We start from the raw sequence: 15,988 nt of genomic DNA, 5'->3' as shown, positions 1-15,988 counted from the left end.
AGCTCTAGGAAATTTTTAGTAACGACAGAAGAATACTATTTTCTCAAGAACATAGAAATATTCGGAGAAATGTTTCATTGTTCAGAGAAGTAAGTAAGCTGTTTTACATAATGGCATTCAAAATCAGGCTGAGGAAGAAAGCCGGAGTAGGAAATTCTATCTGCCAGTAAATTGTTCCAGGAATTTTTTTTTTTAGTAATTATGTATTGTGGTAGGCTAACTAGGTGAAGCTCTCTGTGCTGCATTCCCATGTTTTCCCATAAAGTACCTCCGATGAAGAAGACTTGTCTCTGTTAGTCACCTCATAATTGAGTGATTTTTTTAAATTACTGACTAACCTAACTTCTAACCTCTAACTCTCTAACTAATAGAGTCTTTTCTTAAAATTCTATGTTCTATAGGTTGATGTCCTTAAGGCAACAGCTCTGCCTCTTCTGAAGAAGTTTGGAATTGATGGTGAAAGTCTGGAAATCAAGGTAAGACGGTTTGTTCCTTTACTTTCAAGCATGTGTTGAAATTATTCTCCTGCACTACTTCACAGGGCCATGTGCTTGCTGTGGATTTCTGTCTCTAACAGATAATTAGTTGTGGCTATGAGCCACACGGTGATAGGGAGGGTAAGGAAAAAGGAGTGACTTTCCTTAGTCTTCAAAGAAGACTGAGAAATCTTTTTGCTTTTTGTTGCTTTTCAGCTCATTTTTTATCTTTTTTATTTCTGCTTGTTTATTCTGCCCCGTGCTTGGGGCTAGGAATTAAAAATTGTATCTTTAACCTTTTTTACTTGTAGGAGAGCTGAATCTGTGTTTGGGTGGTTGAGGTTTGCTTCCATTTTTGGAAAATAGAGGAAAGGAGTTTTTCTTGAATACTACAGTCTTCAGAGGCCCAGTAAATCTGGATACAAAACAACATTTGGGTTTCTTTTAGGTGGGAGAAATGTGTGAAGGGTCTGGCCGCACTACTGGGGCCTGCTGGTGCCTTGCTCTGCAGAGGCTCACCCCTCAGCCCCACCCTGCCCACAGCCCAAGTGCCCAGGTCATTGTCCTGGCACTGTCAGCCTCTGCTCCTGTGACCCTGTAGCAGGGCTGGCCTTCAGCTCACCACAGCCCTGCCCTATCTGGCCATGGGCCTCCTTACCCAGACCCATTCCCTGGCCCATGTCCCAGCTCCATCCTTGGCTTGGAATGGTGGGACTGGGTCAGACTAGACAGACCTGTTAGTGGGAATGAGTTCATGCTAGTCCCTCACATACAGAATATTCTGACTTAGAAGGGACCTGTAAGGATCATCAAGTCCAAATCTTAAGTGAATGGTCCATATGGGAATCAAAGCCACGACTGTGGCATTATCAGCACCATGCTGTAATCAACTGAACTCAAATCAAATAGTTCTAGTCTCCTCAGCAGCAAAGTGCAATCTGCTACTAGAGACAAGTCTTAAGCCGAGGTTATTTTGGTAAAGATGTTTTTGTTTGGTTTTGCACTGTTTTCTTCTGAGAAGCCTTTCCTTGCTTTACTTGAGAGGAACAAAGAAATCAATGACTGCTTTTAGTTTTGAGGCAAAATCCATTTTTGCGTTTAGGATGTGGTTTTCTTGCCTGTGTTCACGTAATGCCCCTACTTAAAACATTTTATTCTATGAGAAATACAAGTGTAATTTTGGGGTGTGTAGGTACATTCTCTGTACTATTTACTAACTTGCTTTTTTTGTCCATTACTTATTCTAGATCAACCGAAGAGGAATGCCTCCCAAAGGGGGTGGAGAGATACTGTTTACTTGCCCAGTGAGAAAGGTCTTGCAGCCTGTTCAGTTCACAGACCCTGGAAAAATCAAGCGCATTAGAGGAACTGCGTATCCTTTTCATTTGTCTGTCTGTTTTTCTGCTTTTAAATGAGTTTGCTTATTTAAAAAAAGTCCCCTAACTTGGAAGTCATAGAAGTGCACCCACATTTCTGAACAGGTACCTAGGCCAAGATTACACAGAGGGGTCATACAACTAGATTTCAGGACTGTGTCTCAAAATTCCTGTGTTCCAACCATTGCTGTTCAAAAAGCATCTGTAAACTATTGAATAAATTCAAAGCTGAACAGCACTACTAAAATCTTTTCAATAGCAAGAAAAAGTTAAAATACCTTCCATCACATAATGTAGGAGCACTTAAGGAAATCTTACTTTGTGTGTAAATTCATTAGTAACCAGTGTAGTTGTGCATTGAATAGGTGACATCTTGGCAGTTATTTGTTTAGCAGAAGTTAGATGGGGTGATAGTTTAGCATTTAACTAAATCTCAGTTCAGTTTCCACCTTGCAGCACACAATGAGCTTTTGGTGTGTTCTGAAATGAAGTTCTTCGGCTCTTCACTTTTGGTAGTACCATTGCAGGTGGAAGTGGAGGAGGTTTTATTCTACATGGAGATAATGCCACAAAATACTCTTGTGAACTCCTTACTTTTTCAAACAACTACAAACCTAGCCAATGTTTTGGATTATTTCTTTCTTTTTGATTTTATTTTTCTCTTGTGGCCTTTGTATTGTATCTTTCATGAATTTATTGTCATTGTAGGAAGAAGGTAGAAATCTCTTACATGAAACTGTCTTAAGCAGTGGCCAACTTGTAGTTTAATTTGTGTTTGAGAGTCCCAAACACGATTTGGCATTGATTACTCGAAAGCAAAAATGAGATCAGATTTTGCAGCCTGTTTCTTCTTTTACTTTATGGCATACCGGCACAACTGTGTAAGAAGTGGATGTTTTGATTAATCTTGTCCAATTGCAGAATTTAGATAAGTACACTACTGCCAAGCAAGAGCAATTTTACTGGAAACGTGTGCTGTAGAACAGAAAGGAGGCAGCTGATTGTGCTTTTGGTGATAGTTGCTGTGGTATATTGGTGGAGAAAGTAATTTTCTTATGCCTTCATTCTGCTCTGTAATAAGTAGATATATTTCAGTGTGGAGGAGGAAGCAATGATCATGACTTTACTGCTGTTGTTCTAAATTGACATTAATATACAGCACCATTCTGGACCACTTTGACTGATGTATCTGATTGAATTCTGAATTCTACTTTGCTGTAAGCCTTCAGATGTTGAGTGACTAGAGATCTAGTGAATTTGATAGCCTCAGAACACTGCAAAATAGTTGGAGATAGTGAAGATATTTTTCTTAGAGCCTTTTAATTTATTTTTTTTGTTGGAACATTTGTCTTTAATTTCTTATTCATCTTCCCAATTTCTCCCTAACAGAAACAGAAGGGCAGGATTTTTTTGCTCCTACTTCACAAAAACTCCAGTCAGGATTGTGTTTTAATAAAACATGAAGAACAGAACATGTGGTACTTCCTCCATCATAAGAATGTACATGATGACAGAACAGCAATTTAAATTTGATGAAGGGCATTTTCAAGATAGATGTTTACTTAGTTGTAATCTGTTCTTCAGCACATGTTCTGTGCACTTCAAGATATATCAATCAAAAGACTGTAGAAAGCACTTACATGCTTATGGTTCTCAAGGTACAGGAACATGGACAAAAGCCCATGAATAGATGTATAAAATACATGTTTTCTGAAATAATGCATTGGCGCTTCTTCACTTTTGTCAGCCTCTGCTTTCAATTTTTTCTTGTGATCACAATGGATTTCTTATCTCAGAAATGTAGATACTCTGTCCGAGTGTCACCACAGATGGCAAACAGAATGGTGGAATCTGCAAGGGGCATCCTGAATAAATTCCTCCCAGACATTTATATCTACACAGATCATATGAAGGGGGTCAGCTCTGGAAAGTGAGTATCCAGAATTTACAGGAAACACACATGTAATTCTGCATTTGTTCATTTGCTAGGGTGTCCTGATCTAATTTTACTAAGTTTTAGATCACAATCTTCTATTTTGTTGTTTTGAAATAAATATTTCTCACAAAAAAAGAATGGATGATTTTCTAGATACATTTGTTTTACTTACATAACAGGGATAGAAATGTGTTTTCTTAAACAAGGAATGTAATACATCACTACTGCCACTAAAGGCAGTTTAAGTAGACCTTCTGATGGAAATGGTAATATTAAGGATGGGACTGAGGTGTTTTTTAAAGAATTGTTAAAGCAGTATAGATTGTCTTCTGTGGAATGGCTGAAGGAGTGTCCTCTCACTAGCGAGGAGTGGAAAATTAATTTATTGTACTTCCACAGATTTTGTTTGGCGACAGAACACAGAAGTGATGGATATGATTTGGACAATTTTGCTGGTATCTGTCATCTCTGTAGTTTTTTTCCTTGAGGTTGAAAGATTCTGGATAACTCATTTGATAGTTTTTTGTCTGTATGCTCAAATGCAGGCATGCATGTTTTCTTTCACTGTTTTTGCTTTTTGGAATATTTTACTAAAATTTGTTAGATTCAAAAGTTTATGAACCTAGAAATTGTTAAAGAAATTTTTTGTATGTTTTGTCTTTTCTAATCCTTCATCATATTTAATATGCCAGGATTGTAACTTTAATGGCTCTAAACTGTTTACAGGATCAGAATTGCAAAAATGTTTCTGGGAGCTGTGTAGTTTTGGGGTCTCAATTTTGGTTTTCATCTGTTTATGAAATTTAAAACGTCAATTGATTAGATGCAGCAACATTATTTTTACTACATGCAGCTCATGCAGAGGGGTAAACAATAGTATGGGAAGAGGAACTGAATCACTTTCAACCTGGCTGGTTGGGTTTCTGATGCTACTGTGTTGTGACATTCATCTTAAATATTAATCCATATGATAGCAGTATTCTTGATACTACCTAGTTAGTCTAATTTTGCTAAATATTGTGGCTTCCAGGGAGAAGAGCTAAAGCCTTAAAGAAAGGTAGTTTTGGTTTTGAATGTCACAGAGAAGAAACACCAGATACCTTTCAAATGTTTATGAAACACAAATTAAATCAATGTGAAAGGTACCCTTCTCTATTAAAAGAACCCCAAACATTTCTGATCTTTGTGTGGCTTTTTATTTTCTTTTTTATTTTTCCTGTATATAGAGTTTGGCCCATGAAAAGCCAACATAGAGGGTTTTGTGGCAACTGGTACTGGGTTTGACTTTTAAGTACTGTTGTTAATTTTCTTTTTTGAGTGTGAATCTATTGTACCAAACAGGATGTTTGTCATCCTTTGGGAGGAGCGGTTTATGACTTGAAGTTCTTGGCTCGTTAGTCCAATTTTGTCCTTAAATGAAATGTATATTTTCACTTTCTTTCAGATCACCAGGTTTTGGCATGTGCCTTACTGCAGAAACCATCAATGGCACTATTCTCAGTGCTGAGCTAGCCTCAAACCCTCAGGGCCAGGGAGCAGCTGTGCTTCCTGAGGAACTGGGGCAGAATTGTGCCAAGCTACTGCTTGAGGAGGTTTACAGAGTAAGTGGCCAATATGTTTTGTATATGTGTGTATAGGTGTAAGAGGAAGAGATGATAAAATAGGTAAAGGTGTTTTGGTGGGACCCTCAGACAGGCTCAGATCCGAGCAGAAAAATGATCTGATGCTGCCACTGTCTTTTTCGTCCAGGTAAAGAGTGGTTTTGCATGGTTCCTTTGACAGTGTAATGACTTACTGGAGCATGCTATTTCCAGTGTCTGATATGTGTTACTATGAATCATGAGAGTGGCAGAAACTTCTTCTGTTGCTTTCTGTCTGCAACAGAATTCAGTTAGTTTTGCATGGGCTGTTACTCTTCTAAATAATATGGATGGGTTAACACAGTCTGTGCTTCTTAACTAGTGGTTGGAATGGGACATTATGAGTGGAAGAACATAGGAGAGGCAGAAGGGGAAAAAAATCCCAGCAAGGCTTCATGTTGACCACTTTGTGATGATGATAACACAGTCAAATGTGCTGTAAATTGTTGGTTGTATGAAGAATTGTCTTAATGGGTTGTTGGAAGGGAGCTAGGATGGCATTTACTTTGGAATCCTAAGTACATCACAGTTTTCTTCAAAATATATTTTTTTCTTTATTAAAATGATTTTCATTTGTGGCAAGAATTTTAGTGGATAAGCAGCTTTCAGTGTTACAAATGATTGGGCAAATAGCACTCTGATGAGTTTACTTAAAATTTAATAAAGAACCTTCCAGGTGCTTTGTTTTGTATCTCCACAAGTGTTTAAATAACTATGTTTTAGCAATGATACAACATGTTTGGCCTTTAGGAGGCAGCCATTACAAATTTTGCTTATTATTTAAAAAAAGAAGTAGTTACTCTGAGCTGTAATAACCACCCCTCAACTTCATAAATCACATCCATACCTGAGTTAGTTAGTTAATCTGTGCCCATTTTATTTTTCTCTTTCCTTGTTGCAAATCTTTTATCGGTTTGAATTACCAGTTGGCCACTTTTTCTAGTCTTCCATTAATGTTTTGTCTTTGTTTATTCAGCATATAAACCCTGTTACTAAAGGACTTTTCTAGCCCAGGCCTCTCATCTCATGGAAATGCCACCACCAAAATGTTCCTCTTGGGTTGCTGGGTACAATCTAGACTCCTTGTATTTGAAAGTCTGGCCTGTGTGGAGAACATAGTCACAGCTAGTGATGGAAACATCTGTCTGTTCTTGCAATTGTGTAGTGTCATGTAGTTATTTTTATTGCAGGCATGAACTACAAAAATCTTTTGGTACATTTGTTTGAGTACATGTCTTGGAAAACTTCAGGTAGTCAGATGTCCAGAGACATCAAAAATCCAGTTTCCACATACTTTTATCAGCAACAATAGGTTTATTTTTTTCATTTGGAAACCATTTAGCACTTGATAGATTAGAACTAGTGAGGCAATTTGTCCAGATATTATGTTTTGCACAGAATCAGATGCCAGAGAATTTATGAAACGAAGAGGGCTGGAAAGGCCTAAAGCAAGTAACTTTCTGCGTTAGTGTATGACAGCCATTTGAATATGATGAGTCAAGTTCTGCAAAGGATAGTGAGGATCTTAAGAGAACAGGAAAAAAGGTTTGAGAAGGAAGCAGGGTCAAACAAGTCTTTGATTCATAAAGTAATAGCCTGTCAGGTTTCAGTGTCTTTGAAGAGAGTGAGGCTGTTACCTGTGGCTTGCTATAGTGCTGTTGGTGCTTCTGGAAGACTCCTTTATGTGTAGGTGACTTCTGTCCAAAAGTGACTAAAAATGCTGAGCAGTGTACAGTCTATTTGTCCTTCGCTATAGCAGCTTACTGTGGAAAAGTTCTGGTTTGCTAGCATTTTTGGCTGTTGTGCTACTTTTTTACTGCAGTGTTTAGTCATTATTTAGTGCATTCCCCTCTCCCTCCTTCATGAGCAATATGATGGGTTTTGTTATGTAGTTTTCAGAACACGTTCTTGAATTTATGTATGATACCCATGGTCCTACGGCGCTAGCCTGAATTTTGAAAGATAAGGTTTCTTTTTCATTCTCTTACTTTTGTGGTTTTTTTGGGGTTTAGTTTTGTTTTTGTTTAGGGATGGGCTTTTTTAGGGTGTTTGGTTCTTGGACATTTATTTTTTGTTTGGGGTGGTTTTTCATTTGTTTGATCTTTTTTGGGTTTTTTGTTAGGTTGGTTTGATTTAGTGCTGACCACAGAGGGAATATAGGAACATGCTGCAAAATGCACATTGTTTGTTTAGGTTTTTTATGTTTCTTTGCCTAGGTAAGTTGTTTATTGAAACTAAAAATCTGAAAAAGCAAGAATAGATTGCTCTTAACAGGCAGTCATTATGTCCTACATCTTTTTACAGCACCTACTTGTTGAATTAAGGGCTCAAGGGAGAATTTCTTTTCCTGTTTTTAGATTTTCTCTTCATGGGATTATTTCATCTTCTGTGTTTTTAGTGGTAGGTACTAGGCTGTGGGAGCTGGGGAGGGTGACCAGACAAGGGCACCCTGAGAGCACTAGAGATAATTCTCTGTAAAAGGGCTTTAGGTATTGGGGTCACCCACAAATCTGCTGGAGTTGCAGTTACTGTTGAATGGGGTCCAGGGACATTTTGTAAAGTGTTTGCCATTGTGTAAAGTTTACCACCTAGGAAATCTGATGTGAATCTTGCTAAAAGTACTTTTATTGAGCACTCAAAAATATATTAATTAGGTTGCATGATTCTTGGAATCAGCAGAGCTTTTTAAATGCACATTTGCTGATGGAAAAATGTCTGAGCTAATAGACTAATAATAAGTGGCACAGTGCCTTAATTGCAGTGGCTCTGCAAGAGGGGGCAATGGAGTGACTGACTAGCATTGTCATTACAAATCCATATACAGTTCTTTCTGAAGCTTAATTGTAGAAAACCAGTATGGATTTTAACTCTTGTCTTTGAAAGACATTGTTTATGGGAGCTTTATGTAGAGTAATTGGCAGAATGGAAAGTCTGGAAGAACCAGAAAATGATTTAATTTTTATATTCTTTGTAATCATGAAAAATAGGGGAGTATGTGTACCTATTTAAGGCTGAACTCTTTAATGAAGAAAGGCTGAGTTGCTAGGGGACCTTGAAGGGGCAGGAGGTTTAAAGCTTTTTGTTTTATTGAACTAGAGCTAAAATGAGTGAAGGATTTCATTGATGTCTTAATTTTCAAGATGTTCTTACTTCAGTGTGGTAAGGTTTTGCTCTGTTCTTCTGGAAAAAATCCCAAATCCCAAAAACTAAAATACAAACGCTCTGCAATAATTTGTTGCCCTTTGCATGACAAACTATTGAGTCCTTCAAATACGTACCACACACGTAAGGGAAAAAATTGTATATATCCCAAAATATAACTAACACTCAATCAAAGCCAGGCTCAAGCTCAGAAGAAAAAACCTTTTTGAAACACTATTTTCCAATACATAGAGTTGTGACATTTGTATGTACCTGTCAGCTGTAGTATTTGTACAACATTTAAAAGTGGATGGGATTTGAAGGGATCTGTTTGTAATTGCCCCAGCTAGCTGAATCTGGCTCTGTAGTCAGTGTAAACAATAATAGAGAAACTGCCATAGACTGAATTAATACAGTCTAGAAGCTCCGTTCTACATTGTTAATGAGTGCCAGCTATTTTGGAACAAATGTACCTTGGTTTTGATTTTGCCCATCCCATTTCTTTTGGTAGGGTTGTTTCTAATTTTTGACTCTTGAGTAAGTGGCAGGTGGACTGATAGAAAAAAACTTGGCCTCCTTGGGCATGTTAAGTTCTTCACTTGGCAGAAGTTACTGTTCAGTCATTAGATTACAAGCAATCACTTAATGTCACTGTCTGGGAACTGCCTTTGTAGGAATGGTGTTGCAAATGAGTGGTTTAGATCATTTAAATCTCTGGCAAAAGTATTGTCAAAAGTAAGTTTTTGTATAAATTTGTTGATGTGCCACAAAGTTTGATGGCAAGGTTCACTATTGCTTATTACATAGATGAAGCATGCAAATTAAAAATTGGGTTAGAGTGAATCTACAATGATTTATGCAGAGAACGGGAATACAAAAAGGTAAGGATGGAAAATTATAAGGCTGTAAATGGGGTAAGGGAGGTCCTCCTTTGGATCACAGAGGTGGATCCCTTGCAGAATGTAGCCTCAGACTTGATCAACAATTTGTCTAAATGTAGCAGCATTTAATCTCCTGGAATGCTGACACAATTAAATACTTCTATAAAGTGCATGTGCACCACTGCACGCAGTATGAGGAACAAACAAGATGAGCTGAAGACGTGCAGGCAGTCACAGGGCTTTGCAGTGACAGACATGGTGGGATAGTTCATGTGACTGGAATGGTGGCATGAAGGGGTACACCCTGCTCAGGAGAGACAGCCCTGACGGTATTAGCTCTGTCTTGGTGAGGACGATGAGCTTAGGGGTCAGGATAAAAGGGCAGACTAGTAAGGGTGTTTGCTGCTGTGGGTGTTTGCTGCCTGATCAGGAGGAGAAAGCAAATGAGGCCATCTACAGGCATCATGAAGCAGCCTCCAAGTCACAGGCCTTGGATCTTTTGGAGGGTTTTACTCCCCTGACACCTGCTGCAGAACCAGCACAGTGAAACAGGAACAGCCCAGGAGGTTCCTGGAAAGCATGGATGACAATTTCCTGACACAGGTAGTGGAGGGTCCCCCAGGCAATGGTGTGCTGCTCAACTGATGCTAACAAACAGGGAAAGCCTTGCTGGAGGTGTAACCATGAGAGTGTGGAATTCAGTTCCAGATGAGGAGAAAGCAGGGCAGCAAGTAATCATAACCACAAACTTCAGGAGAGTTAACTTTAGCTTCTTCAGGGAGATCTTCATGGAGAATGACAAGAGAACAAGCCTCACAGGGTCCGAGAGACCCTGAGGGATCCAAGAGGGTTGGTTGATATTCAAGAATCGCTTCCTCCAGGCCCAAGAACAATACTTCCAAATGTGCAAGAAATTGGGCAAAGGGGAAGAGATGTGATGGATAAATAAAGAACTCCTCTCATTATCAAGGGTAAGCAGAATCACAGGACCTGGAAGCAGCATCAGGTAACTTGGAATTAATATAGAGAGGTTGTCAGAGTATGTAGAAATGAGACAAGGAAAGCCAAGGTCCACCTGGAATAAAGTCTGGATAGAATGTCAAGGACAACAAGAAAGGATTTTTCAAATACATCAATAACAAAAGGAAAAGATAATATAGGCCTGATACTAAAATGGAAGTGGGGCCCTGTTAACAGAGGATACAGAGGAGGCAGAGTCATCACTGACAAGACCAGCCCTCAGGGATCTCTGACGCAGGAGACTAGAGAGAAGGAAGGGTTGAAGGAAGACTTTCACTTACTTAAGGAGGACTGAGTTGGAGTCAGGCAAACCTGGCATCCACAAGTCCATGGACCCTGATGGGATGCACCCACAAGTGCTGAGAGAGCTGATAGACACCAAGGTGGGCAATTTACAACCATCTTTGAAATGCTGGGGTAATCAGAAGTGCCTGAGGACTGGAAGGAAACAAATGCAACACTGGCCATAAAAAGGAAAAGAAGGACCCAGGAAGCTACCAGACAGTCAGCCTCACATCAATCCATAATGATTCTGGAAGCCATTTCTATCCTCATGGAGGACAAGAAGGTGAACAGGAGTAGTCAGCATGGATTCATTTAAGGTACATCATACTTGGCTGATCTGCTTCTCTTTTATAATGAAACAACTCGATCAATGGATGAAGGAAAAGCAGTGGATATTGTCTACCTTGTCTTCAGCAAGGTTTTGACACTGTCTCTCACAACATCTTCATAGGCAAATTTAGGAAGTGTGGATTAAATGACTGGACAAGGAGGTGGATTAAGAACCAGCTGAATGGGAGATCCCAGGTGTTGTAATCAATAGTGTAGGGTCTGGCTGAAGGCCTGTCACTAGTGGTGTCCCCAGGGTTCAGTACTGGTCCAGTATTGTTTAACTTCTCCACCAATAACTTAAACAAACACACAAATGTCTTCTCAGTGGGTTCACTCACAACACAGAGCTGGGAGCAGCGGCCGATACCCCAGGGGGCCGTGCTGCCCTTCAGAAGGGCCTCGACAGCTGGAGGGATGGGCACAGAAGAAACTCCTGAAACTCAGCAAAGGTGAATGCAGGGTTCTGCACCTGGGGAAGAACAACCCTGGGCACTAGCAGAGGCTGGGAACTGACCCACTGGGGAACAGTTCTCTGTATCCTGAGGGACAATGCACTGTCTATGAGCCAACAGTGTGTCCTGGTGACCAAGAAGGCCGGTGATATCCTGGGGTGCATTAGGAAGAGCATTGACAGCAGGTTGAGGGAGTTGATCCTGCCCCTCTACTCAGACCTGGTGAAGCCACATATGGAATGCTGTGTTCAGCTCTCATGACAAGAGAAACATGATGCTCCTGGAGCAAGTATAGAGGAGATGACAAAGATGATTAAAGGATTGGAGCATCTCTCTTACAAGGAAAGGCCAAGCAAGCTGCACCTGTTTGGTGTTGAGAAGAGGTGAGTGAGCGGGGGCCTTATTGGTACATCTGAGGGGAGGGTGCCAGGAAGATGGATCCAAGCTTTACTTGGTAGTGCTAAGCAATAGGGCAAGGGGCAACAGACAGAAACTGGTGCACAGGAAGTTCCACCTAGATATGAGGAAGATATTTTTACATATCCTTTACAGTGCAGGTGGTTGCATACTGGAACAGGTTGCCCAGAGAAATTGTGGAGTCTCACACACTGGAGATACTCAAGAGCAATCTGGATGCAATCCAGTGGCATGTTCTCTGGGGCAATTCTGCTTGAGCAGGGAGGCTGGACCAGCTGACCTGCTGTGATCCCTTCCAATCTTAGCTGTTCTGTGATTCTGTGGCTAACATTTACAAAGTGATTCAGTAAGATTTTCTATAAGCTCAGTAGTAAGTTAGTTGAAAAATTAAGAGATGGCAACATTTATATTACACTTGCTGTGGTATATTTAAATCAATTCATACATGCACACACATAGACATAAAGATGTCTATAAAAAGGTTAAAAATTCCCCTCAGGTTTCGTAAAATATGTCAGATGTCTTTCTATCTGTAAACACTTGAAGGGTTAAGCTTTGAGGGTTGAGTGTATCAGGGCAGACCCTGTCAACAGCTTTTGGTGATTGTTCTCCAAGTACTGAAGATTTGAGGGTTGTTGAGCTTCAAGAGGTGTACCACTTCTAGGGAGGTGCTGGTGCAGCCTGCTGTGGCCTTGGAGAACTCAAAGATGCTCACTTATTACTACTGCCTGTAGGGTTGTGAGATGCTTGACTTTAGCCTTCTGTCATTCTCCATTCTGGCCACAATCTGGGTCAGTTGTTACTGGAATTTTCATCAAAAGGTGCGGTAACAATAGTATTGTTCCACCTGGGCTATGATTTAGACAAAAATAATGTTCCAAGGCTGTCCATTAGAAAACAGCAGTTTGTTAGGCATGACTTCCTAGGAGCTGACTATTTCTGGTAAGCTAAAAAGGAGCTTAACTGCCTAGGAGCCATTAATCAAGGTCAATCTCAAATGAGAATTCCTGAGGAGATCATGGAGTGGCTCTAGACACCATCACAAATGGGCATTACATTGCGGCTGCACAGCAGTATTGGGGATGACTGACTGACTCACTGCAGCAAGGGAGCTTATGTAAACAGTTAGGATATGATGGGTGCATTGTGTTTTGATTTATTTCTTAGGATATGGTTGTCTCCATGCTGATTGAAGATTTTGTATATATTGGGTTATAGAAGTAGATACCTTATAATGTTTTCAGCTGTAGAGAAACAAAACAAGCTCAGAAAATGTGAAGTTTTCATCCAAGTCAGAAGGACCATTTTGAATTACTAACCAAACTACAACTACAGAAAGTCCACTATCAGGAATACTCCTTACCAAACTCTTATCTGCTTCTGGTATGTGTTTCTCATTAGCAAATATAGCTGGTGAGATCTGTGGCTTTAGATTGCACCAGCAAATTCTGTTCACTCAAGATAAAGCAAAATTTTTATCAGTCCTATAGGCAGCATTAGGTTGAGGATGTGAACTTCATTTTGGTATGGCAAGTTCGCACAGTTAAGAGGGCTAATACTGCTGTAAGAGCATGTTTTAGGAGTTGGGTCATGGTAGTGAATGTAATAGAACTATTTATTTTGCTGTGCTGTAGTTCGTTGCATGTAATGCACACACTTCAGAAGAATGGAGCTGCGGCTTGTGACACAGAAGCAAGGCCATCTTGAAAATTAAGTCTTCAGTATGCCCTCTTGGAAAGGCTCTCCCTTTCTGCATCTCACTCAGTAAATGTGCTGAGGTTGTCACATTGGCTGATTCTCTTAATCTATGTAGTCCAAAATATATTTTCTCTCTTGCCTTCTTGGATAGTGTTATGTATTGAAATTATGATAGGTTACCTTCCTTGTCAACAGAGGTAGCTGCCAGTTTACCTCATTAGAGAATTTGTTTTTAAAAAGGTAAGGTTTTAGTTTCAGTCTCTCCAGAGAGCCTGTTCAGAGGACTTAGCATTAGGCTTCATGTAGCAGGAAACTATTCATAGATTTCATGTGTCTGCTTTCTACAGCAGCCTTGACTGAAAGTATCCCTCTAAATTTATATTCCAGCTTTGTAAACAATTCTTATTTCTAATTCTAACCTTCCAGTTCTAATGAATGTATGCATCATAGTAAACACATTCCACATACAGAAAAATTTACCTTGCATATTATTTACTACAGTCAAATATGTACAAGAGTGTGTGTGGTTCTACTTAATTTTATGTATGGCTCTTTCACTTACAAATTAGAAAGTCTTCTGTTTTAATTATGGAGGGGAAATGTTTTACAAGCATAAACCCAGAAAAGTTGGCAACAAGGGTTTTTGTGGATAAGTGCTAAAAACTTGCTGTTTTGCACCTGCTAACACTGAACTATTTGTCCAAATGTAATTATTACCATAAAAAGCTGGAATTCATAGATCTTCAGATGCATGTGAACTAGAACTAATACCTCTTTTCAATTTACTGCAAATAAATTGTTCAGTGTTTGCATTCTGAGATGTTAAAACAGATTAGGAGGGATGTTTAATGTGACCTTCTTATGGGTTTTGTTTTAATTCTATTCTTTTCCCAGCCTCCTATGTAAAATTAATTTATCATTGTTTAAAATATCAAGATTTTTATCTTCTTGGCCCTTAAAAATTGGGAGTGGTATTTCGCATTTCACCCTCTTAAGTGTATCTTTTGCCTTTTTTACTCTCCTCCTATCCCAATTTCAGGTTTGTACAGAGATTAATTATTAAAACATTTTGGTTTGCAGGGAGGCTGTGTAGATTCAACAAATCAGAGCCTTGCTCTGCTCCTTATGACCCTTGGACAGCGGGATGTTTCCAAAGTCCTGTTGGGACCTCTGTCTCCATACACGTAAGTTGTTTTGTTCAGTTTAATTACACAGTCTTGTTTTAATTCACTAGTTTTATTGCACAGCTATTTTTATATATGGAAGACTTTGCCTGTGGTAACAAATAGAACAACTTGTACTTGACTTCAAATGAGACAAGTGGTGTAAGTTGCCTAGGGTTTGTTTCTACATGTTAGATGAGTCCCTTACTGTTCTGTATTATTCCTGTTTCTGAGAATTGCAGAGACAGGGTTTATTGATGATTCTTGACCTGGAATGTATTGTGTACATCAGTTGGCTTTTTGTTGCCTAGTGTACACTACTATATTTTCCCTGGTGATCTCTGTAGCTGTGTCATTAATTGTCCTATTTCAAATGGCTAGCTAAATTCTAAAGCTATAATTTTTCCTATGAAACAGCTTAAGACTTCAATTCATGGAGCTGTGTGCTATTTCAAGGTTTTATTTGGCAGCAAAATTATATCTGGTCCTTCAGTTTCAATTTTTACTAAAGCTTTATCTGTAGCTGGTTGTTGTTCAGAGGAGAGAAAATAAATTAATTTCTTATATTGCTAGTTGTAAACACAGGTTACAGAATCACAGAATTATCAAGGCTGGAAAAGATGTCTAAGATCAAGTCCAACTTTTGAATGAACACTATTTCTTAACTAGTGAAGCTAGATCTGATTGTTTCTTTAACACTTCCACAGATTGTGATTTCACCACCACCATGCGTGCCCATTTCAATTCTTAACAACCCTTGCAGAGAAAAAACTTTCCTGATGTCCAACCTGAACCTACACTGGTGCAGCTTGAGGCCATTTCTTCTAATCCTGTCACTTCTTAGCTGGGAGAAGAGACCAAACCCTCACCTGTCTACAGCCTCCTTTCAGGCAGTTGTAGAAAGCAATAAGGTCTCCCCTGAGCTTCCTTTTTTCTCCAGGCTAAACAACCCCAGGTCCTTCAGCTGCTCCTCACAGGACTTGTGCTTCAGACCCTTCCCCTGCTCTGTTGCCCTTCTCTGGACCTGCTCCAGCACCTCAATGTCCTTCTTGGAGCGAGGGGCCCAAAACTGAGCACACAATTCAAGTTGTGGCCTCACCAGTGCCGAGTGCAGCGGACAATCCCTGCCCTGCTCCTGCTGGCCACTCTGTTGCTGGCACAGCCCAGGATGCC

General features: G+C 39.7%; 1 protein-coding gene and 1 long non-coding RNA gene across 5 annotated transcripts in view; one reads left to right on the top strand and one right to left on the bottom strand.

The window, feature by feature from the left end:
• LOC110471227 (uncharacterized) overlaps nt 1-15,988 on the bottom strand; it is a 46,761-nt gene that overhangs the window by 8,598 nt on the left and 22,175 nt on the right. The window lies entirely within an intron of this gene.
• The window catches only part of RCL1 (RNA terminal phosphate cyclase like 1), a 30,645-nt gene that overhangs the window by 9,451 nt on the left and 5,206 nt on the right, over nt 1-15,988 (top strand). For both annotated transcript variants that reach the window (XM_021531709.4, XM_085567610.1), the window contains exons 4-8: nt 402-476; nt 1,724-1,848; nt 3,657-3,782; nt 5,233-5,389; nt 14,733-14,836. In XM_021531709.4, the coding sequence (XP_021387384.1) occupies nt 402-476; nt 1,724-1,848; nt 3,657-3,782; nt 5,233-5,389; nt 14,733-14,836 (587 nt within the window). The remainder of the gene's footprint in view (nt 1-401; nt 477-1,723; nt 1,849-3,656; nt 3,783-5,232; nt 5,390-14,732; nt 14,837-15,988) is intronic.

This window comes from Lonchura striata, chromosome Z (assembly GCF_050655825.1).
Source record: "Lonchura striata isolate lonStrDom1 chromosome Z, ASM5065582v1, whole genome shotgun sequence".
Taxonomy (NCBI): domain Eukaryota; kingdom Metazoa; phylum Chordata; class Aves; order Passeriformes; family Estrildidae; genus Lonchura; species Lonchura striata.
The sequence above is the reverse complement of the archived record's forward strand: the minus strand, read 5'-3'. Positions and strand labels throughout refer to the sequence as shown.